Here is a 21,663-nt window from a genome sequence, read left to right as displayed (position 1 = left end):
ATGCCTCCTAAAAAAATAAAGCAAGACCCCCCCCCAGCCCTTATGTTTCTTTTTAAAAAAATATTTTTATTAAACAAATTTAACAAATCAAATTATAAACCAAATACAACCAATTACATTTCCCCCCTCCCTCCAAAGACTTCCCTCAGCTCCCCTCTCTGATTTTTTTATACATATTATTCTCTGCATGTTATAAAATTGTATGTATCATTGCCTTATCTATCATATGTTCTGCTAATAAATTTGTGGATGTTTATTCAAAACCTGCCAAGGAATCCAAATCCTTTTGTTGTCTTTCTAGATCATTTGTAAATAGTTCCCGTTCTTCCTCAAAGTCACGGTTGTTCTTCTCACGCAGTTTGTGTGTTAACTTTGCCAATTCCGCATAGCTCATCGGTTTTCCTTCCCAGCCCTTATGTTTCTGAAGTAAGGAGTTGATTTGAAATAGGAACAGAGAAGGCAAGATGGCTCGCGATGAGTAGCTCAGTCAGTAGAGCATGAGCAGTTGGGCAGAAGATTCCTGCATTGCAGAGGGTTGGGCTAGATGACCCTCAGGGTCCCTTCCAACTTCACAATTCCTTTAAGATTCCTTATCCTGAGTCAGCAGTGACCAACCTAGACAGCATCTTAAAAAGCAGAGACATCACCTTGCCAACAAAGGTCCGTATAGTTAAAGCTCTGGTTTTCTCAGTAGTGATGTATGGAAGTGAGAGCTGGACCATAAAGAAGGCGGATCGCCGAAAAATGGATGCTTTTGAATTCTGGTGCTGGAGGAGACTCTTGAGAGTCCCATGGACTGCAAGAAGATCAAACCTCTCCATTCTGAAGGAAATCAGCCCTGAGTGCTCACTGGAAGGACAGATCCTGAAGCTGAGGCTCCAAGACTTTGGCCACCTCATGAGAAGAGAAGACTCCCTGGACAAGACCCTGATGTTGGGAAAGATGGAGGGCACAAGGAGAAGGGGACGACGGAGGACGAGATGGTGGGACAGTGTTCTGGAAGCTACCAGCATGAGTTTCACCAAACTGCGGGAGGCAGTGGAAGACAGGAGTGTCTGGCGTGCTCTGGTCCAGGGGGTCACGAAGAGGCAGACACGACTAAATGACTAAACAACAACAACAAATCCTGAGTCATCGAGCTCACTGCTCCTACAAGGACTGGCAGCAGCTCACCAGGGTTTCAGGCAGAGGACATTCCCATACCTCCCTTGCAGGTACAGAGTGGTTGAGCTTGCAACCTTCTGCATGCAAAGCATTGCATTGCATAGCAAAGCATTTTACTGCATTGCCACTGAGCTATGGGCTTTCCTGAAATATTTAGGAACCTGAGAAGCTGCCCAATACAGTGGTACCTCAGGTTAAGAACTTAATTCGTTCTGGAGGTCCGTTCTTAACCTGAAACTGTTCTTAACCTGAGGTACCACTTTAGCTAATGGGGCCTCCAGCTGCCGCAGCGCGATTTCTGTTCTCATCCTGAAGCAAAGTTCTTAACTCGAGGTACTATATCTGGGTTAGCGGAGTCTGCAACCTGAAGCGCATGTAACCTGAGGTACCACTGTACTGAATCAGGTAGCTATGGGGGTCTCATCCAGCTCGGGATTGCCTACACTGACTGGCAGAGGCCCTCCAGGGTCTCTGACGTGGGACATTTCCTAGCCCACATTCCTGGGTCATAGAATCACAGAATGGTAGATTTGGAAGGGGGTCCCCCAGCAGTCATCTAGTCCCACCCCTTGCAATGCAGGAATCGCAGCTTAAAGCACCTCCAGTGAAGGACACTCCATTGCTAATCCATTCCACTGTCCAGCAGCCCTTACTAAGTTCTTCCTAATTTTCAGCCTTTCTTGTCATTTGAATCTTTTGGTTCTGGTCCTCACAAAAATAAGCTCGCTCTGTCTTCCATGAGAGAGCCCTTCAGATATTGGAACGTGGCTATCACTTCACCTCTGGGTACAGCAGCAAGAATACTCATCGCAAAGCATTGAAAGACTCAAGATCTACCCACTCTGGAAGAATGGCAGATGAAGGTGATAGACTATATGGCACTGGCTGAAATGACCGGCAGAATCCGTGATCAGGGGAAAGAGACGGCAGATGAAGATTGGAAAAAAATTAAAATTTATCTTAAGAAATATTATAAAATTGATGAATGCTAAAATGTTGAGGCTCTAGGAAAAAAGGAGATTACAGCGACAAAAGATTAAGTAAAAGAAAAGAATAAATAAGGGACAAATTTGATAAAAATAAGTTTAGGATTTGCTGAAAATTTTTGGAAATTGGGATGTAGAAAGGGGAGGTTTGGGGGAGTCGGAGAAGTGAGGTTTATGAAAAAAGGATATGAAATTATACATGTTTGTTTATTTGTTTGTATTGTCTATAAAAATTTTGTAAAACCAATAAAAAATATTTTTTTAAAAAAATATCATTTCACCTCTGGGTCTCCCCTCCTCTGGAGGACAGGGCTTAAAGGAGACTGTGTGCCCTCAGCCCCTTTCTCTTAGGAACTGGTCCTATTTCAGGGGGCCAGCGGCCAGCGGGTCTCTCCCTCCCTCCCCACCTGATGTCCTCAAAGTACTTTAATTTCCTAGAAGTTGCTGGCGGTGGGTGGGTCAGGGTGCAGGGTGGAGGGTGGAGGGGTGCCAAGTTCAGGCAAGGGAGGGCTGAAACTGGTTGGCAGGGCTGAGCAGCTATGCAAATAAGGCCCAGGGTATATAAACGTCTTATTCAGAAGCCCCCACCAGATGCTGACCTTGGAGGGAGGGAGAGACAACTCAGAATGGTAAGCATACGGAATGGGGCAGGTTATTAGGGCTGTGGCTGGATAGCTTGCACTGTTTTAGATCCCTTTTTCTAAAAGAATACTTGCACTGCTTTATTGTATTTTTGCAAATTAATAAATAATATAATAAATTTTATTTATACCCCACCCTCCTCGGCCAGAGCCGGGCTCAGGGCGGCTAACACCATTAAAATTACAGTAAAAACATAATGGGGGGGGGCAATTTAAAATACAGGTTAAAATGCAATTTAAAACGCAGCCTCATTTTAAAAGTAGACCATAGATCAAAACCATAAAGGGAGGGAAACATATACCGGTATACGCATTTTGTGTTTGACTTAGTTGGAAGACACACACAAACACAACACATATTTATATTATATGTATCGGCTGGCATTAAAAACAATAATATTTCCCTGAGAGTTATCTGTTCATTTTAACAGATTTCCTCTCGCTTGCACTTATTTTGCATAGCCTCGTTGTACACCGCTTAAAAACTACGGGTGTTAAGCAGCATAAAAATGCCTGGAATAAATAAATAAATACCATATGATTTTTAAAAATTACTTGCAAGAGGGCTCTTCAGGACATCTGAAGCAATAGAGAACAAATTAAACCCAGTTAATATAAGACCTAATAATTTTAATGGGTCTCCTCCGAGTTTGACTCATTTGTTTGCGGGAGGAGGTGGTGGTGGAAGAACCCTTAAAACGAATCGGGGTATGTTGTTTTCCTGAGGATGTTTGTCCTACTCAGAGTAGACCTACTAATATGAACGGACACAACGCGTCTACAGCCCTTTTGGTAGATGACTTAACAGATTTTAAATATTAAGCACTTAAGAAATGCTATTAAATAACTCCGGCTGTGTGTGGGGGGGTGAGCGGCGAAAGATTTCTGCATTGCAGGGGGCTGGAGTAGATGAATTTTTGTGCACTTGTACCGCCCCTCATTGCACAAGCCTTTCTTCCTTGATTTCCACAAGGAGCTGCATGTGGGTCTCCCCTGCACCCACCCTATATTCTCCCTACAACAGCTGCACCAGGCAGGCCAGGCTGGGTCAGTTTTAGAGCTGAGAGGGGTCTGAACCCATGGTTCTCTTAACCCAACTGCAGTCCAGTACTCTAACCACTATACCACACTGTGCAGCACTAAAAAAAGGCTGTGAGAACCTGCCGCAGATGGGTGTCTTGCCCAGTACAGCATGCATTGGAAGTTTTAAAACAGATGTTAGGTGGTTGGACTAAATGACCCTTGGGATCCCTCCAAATAAAATGAAAATACACCAGCCTTCTCCTGCAAGATGGTGCCCTCCAGATGCTATGGACTACAAATCCCATCCTCCTTGACCGTGCTCCATGCTGGCTGGAGATGATGGAAATTGTAGTACAAAACTAAGTTTAGAGACAGCTGATACACACATTAAAAAGAAGAAAGTAAGTCCTGTTTTACCTCCTGGCGTGAGAATGAGGCAGTTGCACTGTTGAGCCTGGCACTGTGTGAATGATTAAAGTTTGGCAGAGTCCACATGTCAGTTTTGTGGCAGGGGGAGCGGGTTCGAATTCCCAGTGTGAGTTTCCCACACCTAAACCTCCATTCCTTCTCCTTCCAGCTCCCCACTCGCCAAAGTCTGCTGCGGAGCGAAACCGACCCATTGAGGTTTCAGGCTGGATATCATCATATACTGTAAGTTGGAATGAGACACTACAGTATAGATGATGTACTACCTTGAACTCCTGGAGCCGCCGAGATTCCAAAGCAACCCTTTCGTTGTCCTCAGCGCTCCCCACCGGAGCTGAGGTTGGGCTGAGCCCAGCTTGGTTGGGGTGGGAGGGTAGAAATTGATTATTTTGAAAGCGCAGAGCCCAGCTTTATTTTTAAGGCCCTTCCACCAGTGGTCTTCACCCCACCAGAATGACTGTGAAATATGGGACCTTCTCTATCTCCGCCGCCCTTAACTCTAGGTATTTCAGAGCAGTGCAGTTCACCTATGGAACTCCTTCCCACAGGAGGAAGTGATGGCTACCAGCTTGGATAGCTTTAAAAGAATAGACAAATTCAAAGAGGGCTATTAATAGCTACTAGCTGCAATGGCTCCATAGTTGGAGACAGTGAGGCTTCTGAATACCAGTTGTTGGAAACCACAAGAGGGGAAAGGGCTCTTGGGTCCTGCTTGCAGGTATCCCATAATAGGATCTGTTTGGCCCCAGTGAGAACAGGATGCTGAGCTAGCTGGGCCATTGGCCTGATCCAGCAGAGCTCTTCTGACCTTCTTCTACGTCCCTCCAGATGTTGCTGGACTCAGCCCCTTCTACCCTGATCCTTGCAACATCTGGAGGACCACAGGAGCCCTATCCCTGACAGTGATGAGGGGAAAGGCACCCTTCTTTAGTCTCCCATTGGACCACAGGAAATATATCTAAGAAGTTGACTTATTGGCAGCTCAGACTGCGTGACTTTTCTAGCCCAGGATTTTTCACCTGCCTCAGCAGCAGTTCTTCAGAAATAAGATTTTCCCTTCATCCTTTTTGGAAAAAAAGCTAGAACCAGCTTAGAGTTTGTGTTGCCGGGGTGTGTGCGTGCAACATTGACTGGACAAGAAGAAGAAAATGCAATCCTGCTCAGAAGACAAATCTTGCGGGGTGTCAGCAAAACCGTTACCATTACTGAGTTTAGTAATGGTAATGGTTCTTCTGCCATCTTGCCCAGCATCTAACTCCACAGAAGCAGGAATTTCGGCTTCATCTAATGACAGGGGGCTCCTTTTCACATTGGCCTATATCAGGCCGCTTGCTTCTCGCTCCTGTAAGAAATAAAAAAAGTTATGGAAGCTTTTGCATTTCCTTTTTATTTGCAGAGGGAGGGGTTCACAAAGATGGCCAACTGGAGCACTGCCATGGGTCTACCTGTGGTATTTATTATTATTTATTTATAAAACATTTGTATACTGTGTTATATAAAATATATAAAAGAGGTTGACACCAATAAAAACATACAAAAAAGTAAAAATTAGACATCAATCAAGAACATGGAAAGATGCATTCTTAATTGCCTGTGTAAGCCTGGCAGAATGGGAGTTTTCAGCAGACATTTTAAAGTTGAAACAAGAGGCGCCTGCTGAATTTCCAGTGGCAGTGAGTTCCACCAGACTGGGTCAATGACACCAAAGGCTCAGTTTCTCATTGCTGTTGGAGGAGGGCTATTGGGAATGCTGTGCCCCAAAATTCTGAAGCCAGCACTGCAGGAAGAGGGAGAATTAGAACACAATCCTTGAACGTTTCAAATTGTGCCACAGGTTTCTTGAAAGCACATCTGAGCTCTGTTGAGGGAAAAATTGCGGAAGCTTGCCCTCCATATAATCCTAGAATTGTAGAGTTGGAAGGGAACCCCAAAGGTCATCCATTCCAACCCCCCTGCTGCCATACAGGAATCTCAACTAAAGCATCCCTGACAGATGGCCATCCAAACTCTGCTTAAAAACCTCCAAGGAAGGAGAGTCCACAACACCGTTCCACTGTCAAACAGCTCTTACTGTCCACTCCCTGTCTAAATCCACAACCCCCTGGGAACACTGGGTGGGCTTTAGGGTGGTTTATGAAAGGTGGGGGGTGAGGCCTAAAAGGGCCCCTCCCTATAAATGGAGCATGTGTCCTAGAATGTTAATGCTCAGAACATTAATACTTATGGCATCACCTGGGTAGCAGGAAAATAATGGAAAGCAGAGACCTTGAAAAGGGAGGCTGGGCTTGACCTCTTCACTCTCATGAAGCTCCCTAGGCCAGCCTGGGGCCATTCACCTTGCAGGGTCGTTGTAAAGGGTGAGTTGGCTAGAAGAGGCACAAACTCTACCCTGAGCAACTTGGGATATACAATCCCATTAAAATTACAAGATAAGTTAGGTAAAGGTAAAGGTACCCCTGACCATTAGGTCCAGTCGTGGACGACTCTGGGGTTGTGGCGCTCATCTTGCTCTATAGGCCGAGGGAGCCGGCGTTTGTCCACAGACACTTCCGGGTCATGTGGCCAGCATGACTGAGCTGTTTCTGGCAAACCAGAGCAGCGCACGGAAACGCCGTTTACCTTCCCACCAGAGCGGTAACTATTTATCTACTTGCACATGAGGTGCTTTCAAACTGCTAGGTGGGCAGGAGCAGGGACTGAGCAACGGGAGCTCACCCCGTCACGGGGATTTGAACCGCTGAAAAAGCTATGGTTTTCCCAGTAGTGATGTATGGAAGTGAGAGCTGGACCATAAAGAAGGCTGATCGCCGAAGAATTGATGCTTTTGAATTCTGGTGCTGGAGGAGACTCTTGAGAGTCCCATGGACTGCAAGAAGATCAAACCTCTCCATTCTGAAGGAAATCAGCCCTGAGTGCTCACTGGAAGGACAGATCCTGAAGCTGAGGCTCCAAGATTTTGGCCACCTCATGAGAAGACTCACTGGAAAAGACCCTGATGTTGGGAAAGATGGAGGGCACAAGGAGAAGGGGACGACAGAGGACGAGATGGTTGGACAGTGTTCTGGAAGCTACCAGCATGAGTTTGACCAAACTGCGGGAGGCAGTGGAAGACAGGAGTGCCTGGCGTGCTCTGGTCCAGGGGGCCACGAAGAGGCGGACACCACTAAAGAACAACGATGCTTATCAATGTTTTTCCTCATTTCCCCTGCAAATGGTTCGCTCTATCAAGGCAGAGGCGTCTTCCAGGTCCAGGAAACTTAATTCCTGGCCAGAGGCTTGTTTTCTCTCGCAGCTTTATAAGCGGCTTCCCGTCTCTTCCGCCTTCCATTTATTCACTGGCATAAAGTGACTCCCTGCGCTGTTCATCGTGGGAAATGGGTTGCAGGGATTCAACTCGGATCACGTGACTGAAAACGGCCACCCGGTGACTGCGGAAGAACGGATATGCAACGGATACTCTTTCGGAAGTGATGTCACTTCCTATTTCCGGTGATGACCTTTCCGGTTTCCGCTGGCGATGTGGAACAAGGGGGGCAGAGAGTTAAGCTCACCCCTCAGGGTGTACTAAGTTGTGAAGAAATAATAAAAATAAAAATAATTGCCCCAGGTTCTTCCTCCGACTTCCGCCACCGAAGCCGCTCTGGCCACTGCCACCCTTGCTCTCTATGGTTCTCCTCTTCCGCCCCCTCCAGCCAATCAGAGGGCACGGCTGCTTTCTTTCCCCTCCCTCCCAGAATGCATTTCGTGCCTCCAAGATGGCGCCGCCCGTCCGCTGAGGCGTTTCTTGAGCTTCGACGGCGCGCCGGTGGTTGCCATGGCAGCGGTGGCGGCGGCGTGCCTGGCCCGGCGTGGCTGGCGGGCCTTCGGTCTGGCCGGACGTGGGGTCTTGGCGGGGAGAGGGAGGCCGTCGTCGCGCTGCGCCTGCTCAGGTGGCGTTGGGCTTGGTTAATCTTTGGAACTCTCCGCCGCATGCTGTGAGGTTGTCTCACTGGCGGGAAGATGGATTAATCTGTAGATTGATCAGCCGAGTAGAAGGCCCAAAGCTAAAAACTTTTTAGTTTTCGGGAAAGGGCCACCGGACTTTAATATTGTTTTTAATGCTGTAAGCCGACCTGGGAGCTTAGGCTGAAGGGTGGGCAATTCATTCATTCGTTAATTATATCTTAAGTGCTGGTGTGATAGGAATTTTATGGTCTTAGATACATGGTAATGTTCATAACTGCACATACATAGATCAACACAGGAAGACCATCCTGAAACCATTTTGATTCCTAAACTGACCAAATCCTTTCTCTGCAAGGTTAACCTGGAAAAGCCTCCCCATTGTCTCTTTCCTCACAAATCCTGTCTCAAAGACATGAATAAGGTGTGAGCCTGTGACCTGGCCCAGGAAATAAGCATTTTACCACTACAAAAGAATGGCCAGGCTCCCCAGGCAATCCAATCAAGTAACTTGCCAGACAGGAGATAAACTGTGACAGGAGAAAAACAACAGCTAAATTTCTGTGATGTAGGTGGGATGTATCTGAGGGGTGGTCTTAGGTTACACCCCTTCTGTGATGTATGCATAATGTTTCTGGGGGTGGTCTTGATCTAGAGGATGGGAATTTCAAAAGTCTTTATAAGGCCTTGCACAGCAATTTTGGGGGGTCCTCTTCCTCTCCTGCGTGTGAGGGGAGCACCCTGTTGCAACAGATTAATAAAGATCAAGCTTACTAGCTGCTTTGCTTCTCAATATTCTCTGGTTGGCCTCTGTTATTTTCTCCTACCAATAGGGAACCTATGTAAGGACTCTATATGGGCTCTTGGATACCCCATAAGGGAAAAGGGCATATTTTTATTTACAACACTGGCACGACACCTGCTTTGCATGCAAAAGGCTCCAAGTTCAATTCCAAGTAGCATCTCCAGCTAGCAGCTAAAACATTGGAGAGCTGCTGCCAGCGAAAGTAAACAATACTGAGCTTGTTGGCTTTACTCAGTATAAGGCAGCTGACCATTTTCTCCTGTTGTTCTGCATGAAAATCCTTTGCCTTAGCTTCCTTCTTCCTGCCAATAGTGCCTCTGTGCTTCCTGGCCATTAATAGCCCTGTTTCCTGGAATTTCTTTGTACAGTGGTACCTCAGGTTAAGAACAGGCCTGTTTACGAACTATTCGGTTTACAAACTCCACAAAACTGGAAGTAATGCCCTGGTTTGCGAGCTGTACCAGTTTGCAAGCAGAATCCGAACGGTGGAAGGGCACCGTCAGCGGGAGGCCTCATTAGGGAAAGTGCGCCTCAGTTTAAGAACAGTTTTGGTTTAAGAACGGACTTCCGGAATGGATTAAGTTTGTAAACCAAGGTACCACTGTATTCCTTAGCCTTCTACCTGCAAAAGTGTTTCCATTTCTAGAACCTGCGTTCACCAGAGGAAAGTGTGCTCCTCCCCCTTCTTTCTCAGCAGATTGACTGCAAATAGACAACCTAGATGGCTTTTAAAAAGTAGACAAATGCATTACTATTAGCCATGATAGCTATGCTTTGCCCACCACAGCTAGAGGCAGGGATATGCCTGAATACCAGTTCCTGGAAACTCTTGTGCTCAAATCCTGCTTGAAGGTTTCCCGTTGGGGCATCTGGTCAGCCACTGTGAGAACAGAATGCTGGACTAGTTGGGCCCGATCCAGCAGGCTCTTCTTATCTTCTTATGAGTAGTTGTAATGTTTCCCAGCATCCTGTGCCATCACACCCATAGTTCAGCTCGTATCAGAGCAAGTTCCACCCCCACAAATGCCTGACATTCTGGGTTCTTGGTCCTGAGGTTTCCCCACCACATCCTTGATCTGCCAGATCTGCCATAGGAGTGTTTATAAAATGCTGGTTTTCTCTCTTGTTATTTTCTTTAGGTATCAGCCTCCATTTCTCGAAGGACCCATCCCATCAGGGCAGGATTATCCCTGCTCGCTTGTATGGAAACGACTCTGCCCTGGATTACATCCTTGGGATTACTAAAGAAGATGCCCCATCTTTGGTTGGTCAGCACCCACCGCCTTTGAGCGCCTTTAAAGGTGAACCTTGACTTTTGTCAGTTATGTTTGGGTAGCAGGCCGAAATTGATTTCCCTTGGTAGAAGCTGATTGGAATTACTGTATATTATCGTAGGGACGTGGGTGGCACTGTGGGTTAAACCACAGAGCCTAGGACTTGCTGATCAGAAGGTCGGCGGTTCGAATCCCCGTGACGGGGTGAGCTCCTGTTGCTCAATCCCAGCTCCTGCCAACCTAGCAGTTCGAAAGCACGTCAAAGTGCAAGTAGATAAATAGGTACCGCTCCGGCGGGAAGGTAAACGGCGTTTCCGTGCGCTGCTCTGCTTCGCCAGAAGCGGCTTAGTCCTGCTGGCCACATGACCCAGAAGCTGTATGCCGGCTCCCTCGGCCAGTAAAGCGAAATGAGCGCCTTAACCCCAGAGTCAGTCGCAACTGGACCTAATGGTCAGGGGTCCCTTTACCTTTACCTTTAATCATCATAATTATTATTATTAGTTGCCAACCCTTCACCCTCAGGTCCCAGGGAGGGCTACACCATTAACATTAAAACACAATATTAAAAATGGGTTAAAACAACTTGCAATCACAAAGTTAGCCTAGTTCTGGATGTGGAAGCCTTTAGTTTAATCTACTGGGACTCGCAAAGCACTGAGGTCCCATAGAGATTGTTCATGTGAAACCACTGGAAATAGCAAGTGATGTCTGGGCGTTCTTTCTGCAGCTGAGCAAGACATTTTGCTGGGGCACCAGCCAGATCAACCTGAGAATCCCAAGATCTTGAGAATTGCCATTATCGGGGCTCCAAACGCTGGGAAATCGACCCTGTCAAACCAGCTCTTGGGACGGAAGGTAATGAGCTGGAGCGCACAGCCTCCATGGGTGTGGGAGGATTGGGGCCGCCCTCCAGCGCTCCCTTGCATTATACAACCCCTTGGCTTCTCTCCTTGACAGGTCCTGCCTGTCTCCAAGAAGGTGCACACGACCAGGCGCAATGCCCAGGGCGTCATCACAAAGGACGATACTCAGCTGGTTGGTATTAAGAATTGGCCCAAGCACTCTCCCTGCCCCAACACCCCAGGCACGCCTTGTGAAACTCACATGCCAAGGTTTGGTGCTGTTTGCCCACAGCAACTGGCATTTGCTGGTGTAATACTCCAAAACATGGAGACTCCATGTCCAGCTAACACAGTTGACGGCAGAGCTACCATTCATTAATTGAGGCATATCCTGTTCTATTCTCTTATAGCAGGAATTCCTCTCTTTTTTTTTTCTTCAGTGACGATCTCAATGAGCAAATGCATTTCTTCAACTGAGTCTTTTCTTAAACCTTTTAAGTGGTTTGATTCTCTGCTTCTTTGCCTAGGTTGTCTTGGACACTCCAGGCCTCACCACACACCTCAAAGCCAAAAGGTATAGAAGTAACTGGAGCCTGGGAGAGAAGCAGTTCTCTTGGGGCTGGGAAGTACTGAATTCACGCTGTGCGTTTCTTTCAACTTTTCTTTCAGGCATCAGTTGGAAAAAACTCTGCTTTACGACCCCTGTAAGAGCTTGAAGAATGCAGACCTAGGTAGGGGCTTCGTTTCTTTTTCTTCCCTTGACCTCTCCCTCCCCTCATGCCACCCCTGGACCACTTAGTAGTCGCCATCCTTTGCTGCTGCAGTGATTTATGTGGTGATGGTGGGAAGGATGTACCAGTGTCCCAGTGTGGTGCAGGGCTTAGAGTGTTGGACTAGGACCTGGGAGACCAGGGTCCAAATCTCCACTTGGCTATGACTCACTGGGTGACTCCAGGCCAGTCACTATATTTCAGCCTGTCCTACCTCAGAAGGCTGTGGGGATATAAATGGGGGGGGGGGACATTGATTTATATCCCTTTTTTTCTCTCCATGGAGCTTACATCATCATCATCATCATCAATTTATTTATACCCTGCCCTCTCCAGCCAAGACCGGGCTCAGGGCGGCTAACAACCAATAATAAAAACAAGTTGATTAAAATACAACTTAAAAAACAAGATTAAAATACAACATTAAAACATTAAGATGCAGCCTCTTCACAGGAGGAGAAAGGAAAAAAGAAAGAGGGAGAGGGAATAAAATTGATTCTAAGCCAAAGACCAGGCGGAACAACTCTGTCTTACAGGCCCTGTGGAAAGAAATCAGATCCTGCAGGGCCCTGGTCTCATGAGACAGAGCGTTCCACCAGCCAGAGCCAGTGTTGAGAAGGCCCTGGCTCTGGTTGAGGCTAATCTGACTTCCTTAGGGCCCGGGAACTCTAGGCTGTTGCTATTTATGGACCTTAAGGTCCTCCGTGGGGCAGACCGGGAGAGGCGGTCCCGTAGGTCCTTCCCCTCCTCATTTAATCTCCACAACAACCTTGTGGGGTAGATTATGCTGAGAGTGAGCGACTGACCCAAGGTCACTCAGTAAGCTCTGTGGTCAAGTGGGGATTCGAACTCTGTTCTTCCAGGTCATAGTCCAACACTCTAACCACACTCTGGGCTGCCAGCGCTAGAGGCTGTTTTCCTCCTTGGACCAGTTGATGTTGCCATTAAGGATCATTTTGCTTTAAGATGGGCTGGTGACTGTCTGCTGCTTGGGAGTGAAAGGTTGACCCAAGCTGACCTTGTATCCCCCTTGTATCTTCCTCCTTTGAAGTGCTAGTTCTCGTGGATGTTTCGGACCATTATACCCGGAACCGCCTCCATCCAGAGGTGCTGAAGTGTCTGGCTCGGTTCCCTGATCTTCCCAGCGTCCTTGTCTTGAACAAGGTGAGTGTGCCCGATTTCCTTATCCCCAAAGGATGGGCTGCAGGGCTAGAGGATGTAATATAGCAGCAACTTCCATTTATTGCCAAAAGGTTCTTTGTTTGTTCCGTGGGGCAGAAACCACAGCAGAACCAAAAACAGCTGCAGAAAACAATCAAGGGTGCTTGCAGTTTGTTAAAATTTGCACCCTTGACTAAAATTGCCCCCATCTCTTATCAAATGCTTTAGCTGATGGGTCTCCTCTCTAATCTTTGCAGCTCTAACCTTAATCTTGTGTTCCTCTCTCATTCATTGCTACTTAGACTTGCATCTTTATTTTCACTGCTATTTTTTACCATGCCTTTGGTGTCCTGAGGCCTCGATGCCATTCATCTCCAGTTCTGCTTTACCCCTAGAGCTGCTGATGCCGTCTTCCCTAGATGCCACTAATGTTGAGATTTCTTTCGATGTTTTTCAGGCAACAATGCAAGCCAGAAATTCTGACAAAGGGATAAAGTTCAGTTGAGCCAAGGGGCTAGGGGCCAGGCCCTTCAACCACCTGAGTTGATAGAACTGGCCATTACAGCTGGCACATACTACTCATTCCACAATTGTAACTTAGTGTGGCAGCACCTACACTTTGGAACTCCCCGTCTATTGACATCAGGCAGGCACTTTCGCTACACATTTTTCAGCACCTGCTAAAAATGTTGTTTAGACAAGCTTGGCCAGATGTTTAGGAAGTCAAAAGGTGTTTTAATCTGCCTTTAGTCTATTGTTGCTTTAGCTTTAGCTTTTCACAAACTGCTTTGATCCCTCCCCGGCAATCAAGTGGTCCATAAATTTTAGGAAATAAATAAGTAAATAAATTCCTGCAACTCCTGATTCCCTCCCATTTCTTCTGTTTCAGGTGGACCTTCTGAAGAAGAAATTTCTCCTGCTGTACCTGGTGACGGAGCTGACCGAGGGGGTCGTCAATGGAAAGAAGCTGAAAGTCAAGTCCAGAGTCAAGCCAGACTCCCTTACTGAGGTCACCCAGGCTTCAGCGATATCTGGACACCCGTCCCCAGAGACCAGGGATCTGGAGGCAGATCAAGGGCCTCAGCCTGGCTCCAGTTTGGATGGTGAAGCCAGGGAGACTGCAGAAGATTCGGACTCAGTTCCTGCAAAGGAGAACAGGAAACATGTGAGGGAGAAAGCCAAGAAGGGCTGGTCCGGCTTCAAGGAGATCTTTATGCTGGCTGCTACGGATAGAGAGGAAGTGGAGACTCTGAAGGTAAATCGCAGGGCTGTTGCTTGGGGTCAGAGTACCAGCTTTGCCATGTGGTGGGTTCTAGGTTCAGTCCCCAGTAGCATCTCCAGGTAGGACTGGGCGGGAGGGAAGAGTTCTGCCTGGCAACGATTTCCTTTGGGGGGCAGGACAGAGGGAAGGCCTTGCATTTTAACTAAATAATGCTTTTATTTGTTTTATGCATAAATAATATTTGTATGCTGCTGTGTTGTGAAAAATATATCAAAGCGGTTTACAGCATAAGAAGGTTAAAAACACGTCAATCAACTGTTGCAGAAGGATGTCTTCTTATTAGACTTGGCAGAATAGAAACGTTTTCAGCAGGCGTTTAAAAGTCAGCACAGAAAGGGCGCCTGCTGAATCTCTAGTGGCAGAGAGTTCCACAAGACTGGGCCGATCACAATGAAACCTTGGTTTCTAGTTGTCAGATGAGCCTTCCCACAAAAGGAATGGCCAGTGGCGCTCCTGCAGGTGATCTCACTTGACTGAGCAGCGATAGAAGGGTTCAGGCAGGGCCTGAGGCACCCTGGACCCAAGTTGTTCCAGGTCTGTTATAGAACAAGAGGGTAAGGCTGTCAATAGGTACTAGCCCCTATGGCTCTGCTCTAGCACCGCAGTTGGAGGCAACGATACTTCTGAATACGAGGTGCTGGAGACCGCAGGAAGGAAGTGTGTTCCCGTGCTCAAATCCTGCTTGCAGACTTCCCATTAAGGGCATCAGGTTGGCCCCTGTGAGAACAGGAGGCTGGGCTAGATGTGCCATTGACCTGAAGCTGGGAGGCCAGGGTTCGAATCCCCTACTCAGCCACAAAGCTCTCTGGCTGACCTGGGGCCAGTCTCTCTCTCTCTTTCTCCACCATACCTACTTCACAGGGGTGTTGTGAGGGTAAGATCATGAGGGGGAGAACCACATCCGCCACCTTGAGCTCCTTGCACAAAAGAAGGTGGGATGTAAGTATGGTATAGAAAATAAAGCCAAATCAAAATGCCAAACACCCTCTGCCCCCCAGAGGTAGTATGGCAAGAATCATGGGACTGTCGAGTTGGAAGGGACCTGCAGGGGACATCCTGTCCAATCCTCTTGGCCTGACCCTGGCTCTTGTTTCCAACAGAGGTACCTTTTGAAGCAGGCCAGGCCAGGCCCCTGGGAGTTCCACAGTGAGGTCCTGACCACCCAGTCCCCGCAGGAGGTCTGTGATAACATCATCCGAGAGAAGCTTCTTGAGTATCTGCCTGAGGAAGTGCCCTACACGGTGACCCAGGTGAGGCAAGGAGGGCCAGGAGGTGATGGGTTGGGACCCCACCCCCCTTCTTCCCTTCCTTACACATCCTAGCATGTTTGCTCCCCTCCACTGCAGACCTGAGGGCTCCTTCTCTTTTTCTTGCAGAGGACGGAGGTCTGGGAAGAGGGGCCTGGCGGGGAGCTGGTCATCGTGCAGAATTTGATAGTCCAGAAGGAGACGCACGTGGTGAGTACCTGGTCAGAAGGTGTCTCTCTCCTCCCACCACCAGCCAAGAGAAATGTGGATGGGGAGGAGGGCATTCTCAAACACTAACATTTCTGCCAAGCTGTCAATTTGGCATTGAGGGTGGCTATTTCCCCCCCTAAAGCTCCATCCCAAAGCAGGAATGGTAGCGGCCATGAAGAGAGGGACCATCTCCACCATAGGCATTTAAAGCAGCTCCATGCCACTTCAAACAGCTGTGGCTTCCCCCAAAGAATCATGGGAACTATAATCATCATCATCATTTATTATTTATACCCCACCCATCTGGCTGGGTTTCCCCAGCCACTCTGGGCGGCTCCCAACAGAATATTATTATTATTACTATTATTATTATTATTATTATTATTATTATTATTGTGATAAAACATCAAACATTAAAAACTTCCCTAAACAGGGCTGCCTTCAGATGCCTTATAAAAGTGAGATAGTTGTTCATTTCCTTGACATCTGATGGAAGGGCGTTCCACAGGGCGGGCGCCACTACCGAGAAGGCCCTCTGCCTGGTTCCCTGTAACCTCACTTCTCGCAGGGAGGGAACCGCCAGAAGGCCCTCGGAGCTGGACCTCAGTGTCCGGGCTGAATGATGGGGGTGGAGACACTCCTTCAGATATACCAGACCGCGGCTGTTTCAAGGAACTGTGGTTTGCTAAGCCTGCTGAGAATCTTTAGGCAGCTCCCCTATTCCCTCCCACCTCACAGAACTACAATTCCCAGAGCAGTTTAACAAACAATGAATGTTGGAAAATTCAGGACACATAAAAGGGGAAGACCTTTATGCAGCCCATACTTGAACTGTGGGACTCTCTCCCACAGGAGGCAGTGATGGCCACCAACCTGGGTGGTTTGAAAGAGGGTTAGACCAATCCATGGAGGAGGAGGAGGAGAGGGCTATTGATGGCTACTAGGGCAACCAAAATGGTCAAAGGCCTGGAAACAATGCCTCTGAATGCTGATTTCTGGAAACCCCATGGGGAGGAGCGGGCTCTTGTGCTCAAATCCTGCTCTCATTGGTGCATTTCATTGGCCCCTATGACCAAAGGATGCTGGAGAAGATGGGCCATTGGCCTGATCCAGGAGGCTGTTCTTACCTTCTAATGTAAGCCTTCTTCCCAATAAACTTTCTGTAGTTGCGGATAAGCTTCTCAGCTGGGGAATGGGGTAGGGTGAGCAAAAAAGGATGCCTAGGCTGTGATGCCACAAATGATGAGCTGTCTCGATTCCCACTGACACCCCTTTCTCCTTGGCCTTCCCCTTCCCCCGGAGCAGAAAATGCTCATTGGCTCCCGCGGCCACCTGATCAGCAAGATCGCCCAGGAGGCCGGCTGTGACCTGATGAACGCTTTCCTCTGCGATGTGCACCTGAAGCTTTCTGTGCAGCTGAAGAAATGAGGGCCATCGCTCCCCCTGCAGCAGCCCGGCTTTGCCACGGAAGGGGCCACTCCAAGCCAACGACAAGGCCATGCTTTCCTGCTCATGGGTCTCGCCAGCAACCGGCCCCAAGGACTTCTTCCCAACTTCTTCTTCTCTCCTGTTCCAAAGCCCGCAGCAATTGCTTGACAGGGGCGGCCTGGCTTTCCTGCCTCAGGTCCCATTTCAGGCGCGTTGTGTCAAGGGAAGGACTACAGACGGACCCACGGCCAGCACCCGACGATACACAAGGAGGAAACGGCAGTGCCAGGTTGCCAATGCGTATGTTTCACTGAAATTGGGCACATGCACACAGCTCCCTGGTTTCGTGCGATGTGGACCCCCAGATCATGCGGCTGAATCTCACGCTCTCTCTGGCTCGCACAGTGACTGCTGCTGGGGTGGGTGTAGGCTTCACTCTGTGCTAGCAGGAGAAGAAAAGCAAACATTTCAGAAGCTGCTGCCTGGAGCCTGGCACTCCCATCTCAATTTGTCTCCATCACTTTCAGTCGGGGCAATGGCTTGTCTTTTTCAGCCAGAGACCCTTCTGGGCTCTGATGCGGCTGCCATGCTCTCAGTAAATTAAGGTGGTCACTCAGGCAACAGTTTTGTTGTCCCTTACCACTTAGGTCTAATGATCTCAGCCTCAGTGCCCTTCATCTGTAAAATGGGAGCCTTAATGGGTTGTTGAACTTTTTTTAGGATTTTACCCCAGGAAATAAACTGCCACAGGGGCCGGATTACACCAACCGGTGGACTGGATCATGCCCCCGAAACGGACTTTGGACATGTCTGGACTAGATTATTTAGTCCGGATTTATCTTGTGAATTGCTCTTATGGTGAAGGGCGGTATGTAAATCTAATAAATAACAATAATAAGTTTATTATTTAGGGTTACTTTCAATCTTTTGTGGGCATTTACAGAGCGAAATGTATAAAGGCCATTGTTCTAGGAGGGCCCATCCTTTTTAATGGCTGAGGAAAACAGATTGTAGTAGTAGTAGTAGTAGTAGTAGTAGTAGTAGTGAACCATGCCTCTACCCATAGTTCTCAGGGTGGTTCACAACATAAAAATACAAGATAAAAATAACACAATATACATCTCTGGCTCATGGGTTTGAGTCGCACATTGGGTGAAAGATTCCTGCATTGCAGGGGGTTGGGCTCGATGAGCCACGTGGTCCCTTCCAACTCTGATCTACAAGAACAAAAACACACCAGTAACCCCGCCCCGAATACATTTAAAAGGGTATTGGGTGTAATCAGCCAAAGGTCTGGTTGAAGAGGGATGCTTTCACCTTGCGCCTAAAGGCGTACAATGAAAAGCAACCCCTGCCCTCTCAGCCTCCAGTTTGCTTTGGGAATCTCCATTTTACATCTGGAGGACCACAGATCCCCCACCCATCCTGACCTACAGGCATGCCTGGTGTGAGGGGTCTGCGCCTTCCTTGCTGCTAACCAAGAGTCCGGTGGCACTTAGTGAAGATGTAACCATTTTACTATGGACACTAGACAGATTTTTCAACGTGATGTCAGGTGCTTGAGGCTACAACGCCAGGCACACTTTCTTGGGAGCAAAACCCCACAGAAACACAAGTAGAGCTTGCGTCAATGTACACCCACGTAGGATTGCATCGTTGGGTCTGGTCAGAGCAATGGGTACTGGTACGTTTTGTTCTTCTCCATTTTGCAACAGCTGCCTGGGCCCTCTCCTTTGCGTAATTCCTCTTTATTGTTTGCTGCATCTGGCTAACAGGCGTGGCTTTATCCTGTGGCAGCGGAGACCTGGAATAACGTGTCCTCTCTTAACCTCCCACCTTCTCTCTCAAAACAGAGGTCACAATAGTTATGAAATAATAAGATTTATTCCTTGACCTTTGACACAAGGGCCCAGGGTGGCTCGCAGTAAAGCACCTCGTGCCATTTAAAAACAGTTTATGCAATTATTAAAAAACGAGGAGAAAGGGCCAGTGTGGTATAGTAGTTGGAGTTTCGCTCTAGGACCTGGAAGGGACCAGGGTTCAAATCCCCACTTGGCCATTAAGCTCTCCCTGGGTGACCTTGGGGCCCAGTCACTGCCTCTCGGCCTAGCCTACCTCGCAGGGTTGTTTTAAAGGGTGAGGGTCATGTACACCAGCTCCTTGAAGCTGGGACATTATAATAATTATACTAATAAAATAATAATAATAATAATTACCAATGATAAAATATACAGGGCTGCTACAGTCTCTACCCTACCCTAACTCAATAGGCCACAAGGTAGGGCAGTCTGGATGTCCTCCAGATGTTCTGGACTACAACTCCCATCAGCCCCCAGCCAGCATGTGCTCGGATTGGGGGGGGAAAGAGCGCATGCGCTGCGCGTGCTCACCAGAATGTCAAAACCGGCATTTCCTCCATAGCACAGGAGCGAGCGATGCAGAGACTGGCACAAAAAAGCCATAGAGATAAGGAAAGGTCCGCGTCGCAAACGAAAAAAACCCCAACGTAACTATCACTTCCGGTCCCCATTTGACCTCCGGAGATAGGGTGGGGGTGATGGAAACGAGCGCGCACGTGCACGTTCAAGCTGTTATCTCGCCTTGCTCCGAACCCGCAAAAACGAACAAACCTCGATGCCGAGCCTCTCTTCTCTTTCGCCACCACACCCCCACCAACCCCTAACAGAGAGCCGGAAGTGTCTATGTGCCCTTCTTGCTGCTGTTGACCCTTCCCTCTTGGAGGCGGTGCTGGTGGAAGAGGAGGAGGAGGAGCCTCTTCTGGGCCGGGCGGCGCGTGCGCAGAAGGGGGGGAGCGGCCGAGCCGGCTCTGAGGGGAAAGAAGACGGCGGCGGCGGCAGCTGAAGGCGGCCAGAGGAGAGGCGAGGCGAGCGGCGGCGGCGCCATGAGGGCCGGGCGGGGGCTCCCACGGTGGGTGAGGCGGAGGGAAGCTGCGCTTGTCCGGGGGGGGGGCGGTTAGAAAGGCACCCTCCCCCCCTCAGGCCCGGCCAGGCGCCCCTCCCGCTCCCGGTGGGGGAGGGGCGGAGGGCCTACCTGGGGGGGAGGGGGGCAAAAAACCCCACCCGAAAAGGGGGGGAGCACGCAAGGCCTCTCTGCGTGGGGGGGAATTAATGAGGGGGGCGACTGTGGGGTAACTAATGGGGGTGATAATTGGGGGGTTGTGTGTTTGTGGAGTAATTAATGGGGATGTTAAGGGGGGGCTTAGGACGATGGAGGGGGGCTGTGTATTTGGGGGGCAATTAGGGGGACCTGGGGGAAATCCATCCCCCCTCCCATTAATTTTACATCTGTTGAGGTGGGGAACAGAGGATTATTCCCCCCACACACATTCACATATATGTACATCTATATATACACGTGTTATTTTTCAGTCTGCTCCAAATTCAAACACCCCATTTTAAAATTTGTTTCGAAAAAGATTGTCGCCCCATCTGCTTCTGGTCCTGTTCCTCCCGCACCCCTTTTGGTCATTCTTCCCCAAACCCAGTATCAAGATGAATGTTAGAGGAAAAAGAAAAAATTCCCCCAGGGGGTCGGTGGGGCCTCTTCCCGCCCGCCCCCCCCCCGCCCAAAATCCCGCTGCTGCTGAGGAGCCTCCTCTGGCTGCACCTCCTTCTTTGCCCCTGCTTATCTGCCTACCCATTTTGAACTTGCAAAGTCACCTGCTTCCTCGCTTCTTATGGAAGCCCCCCCCCAACCCCTTCCGGCCTGAGTTGCTCCTCCTCCTCCTGCACCATCAGAGTCTCCTCTTTCCATTGCAGCCACCCCCCCTTGAACTTGCAGCCTCTCCCCCCACCCTCCAGCTTCCTCTTTCCATCAGGTGGGCTCCTGCTTTCTTTCCCTTTTCCTTCCTGCACAAATCCAGCTGGGGCTGCTCATGTGTGCTCTTGCATCATTTCTCTCTCCCCTCCCCACACCTGGGTCCTTGAACTGGCTTCCTCCGCTGGGTTCCCTCCTGAGTGAGGTGGGCCTCTTGCCCCTCCCACAATGAACTACAGCTTGCATTGCAGCCCAAGCACTTACTCCACTTCTCTCCCCCATTGCAAACTGCAGCCCCCACTTTCTTTTGAGGTCTCTCCCCCCCTACTCCCATAAATCTTTCCCCAAGTGCCATATCCTGCTCCATCACCAATATCCACCCCTTTCAGCTTGCAGCCTCTCTCATTTCCTCTCCTTAAGGCATCACCCTTCTCCCCCACCCCCAAAAAGAATTCAGCCTGGCTCCTTGTTCCTCTGACACCATCGTTAATTCCACTCTTCTCCCTTATTCATCTTCTTGCCTTGCCTGCTGTCTTTACCTGGATATGACCACCTCCTGCACCACCTCTTGAGTTTTCTACCATGCTGAATTGGGTGTGTGTGTGTGTGTGTGTGTGTGTGTCCACCTTTAGTAGCAGTAGGAATAAGGTTTGGTCTCATTCCAAAGGTGGGGGGGGAGACATGG

General features: G+C 48.8%; 2 protein-coding genes across 5 annotated transcripts in view; both read left to right on the top strand.

Moving 5' to 3' along the window:
• Positions 1-7,978: 7,978 nt before the first annotated feature.
• On the top strand, positions 7,979-18,117 carry ERAL1 (Era like 12S mitochondrial rRNA chaperone 1). Of its 2 annotated transcripts, none has more exons than XM_082201855.1 (11): positions 7,979-8,169; positions 10,127-10,288; positions 10,989-11,116; positions 11,219-11,296; positions 11,631-11,677; positions 11,773-11,834; positions 12,925-13,037; positions 13,924-14,289; positions 15,417-15,566; positions 15,693-15,773; positions 17,076-18,117. In XM_082201855.1, exons 1-11 carry the CDS (start codon positions 8,055-8,057, stop codon positions 17,199-17,201), a joined length of 1,428 nt encoding a protein of 475 aa, XP_082057981.1. In that variant the 5' UTR covers positions 7,979-8,054; the 3' UTR covers positions 17,202-18,117. The 2 variants fall into 2 exon arrangements, with proteins under 2 accessions (XP_082057981.1, XP_082057982.1); XM_082201856.1 differs by having other exon boundaries at positions 7,980-8,169; positions 17,079-18,117.
• A 1,880-nt stretch (positions 18,118-19,997) lies between these two features.
• The window catches only part of FAM222B (family with sequence similarity 222 member B), a 29,638-nt gene continuing 27,972 nt past the window's right edge, over positions 19,998-21,663 (top strand). For all 3 annotated transcript variants that reach the window (XM_082201841.1, XM_082201840.1, XM_082201839.1), the window contains exon 1: positions 19,998-20,129. The gene's annotated coding sequence lies outside the window, so the exon portion shown is untranslated. The remainder of the gene's footprint in view (positions 20,130-21,663) is intronic.

Source organism: Podarcis vaucheri, assembly GCF_965113315.1.
Source record: "Podarcis vaucheri genome assembly, chromosome: 15".
NCBI classification, from domain to species: domain Eukaryota; kingdom Metazoa; phylum Chordata; class Lepidosauria; order Squamata; family Lacertidae; genus Podarcis; species Podarcis vaucheri.
Note: the sequence above shows the minus strand (reverse complement) of the source record. Positions and strands in the feature narration are given on the sequence as shown.

What these genes read in the sequence shown, in the direction of transcription:
- ERAL1 (XM_082201855.1), top strand. Translation starts at nt 8,055, where the DNA reads ATGGCAGCGGTGGCGGCGGCGTGCCTGGCCCGGCGTGGCTGGCGGGCC. An exon ending in GCCTTTGAGCGCCTTTAAAG is followed by an intron (nt 10,289 to 10,988) that starts GTGAACCTTGAC and finishes TTCTTTCTGCAG; the next exon opens with CTGAGCAAGACATTTTGCTG. An exon ending in TGCCCTACACGGTGACCCAG is followed by an intron (nt 15,567 to 15,692) that starts GTGAGGCAAGGA and finishes TTTTTCTTGCAG; the next exon opens with AGGACGGAGGTCTGGGAAGA.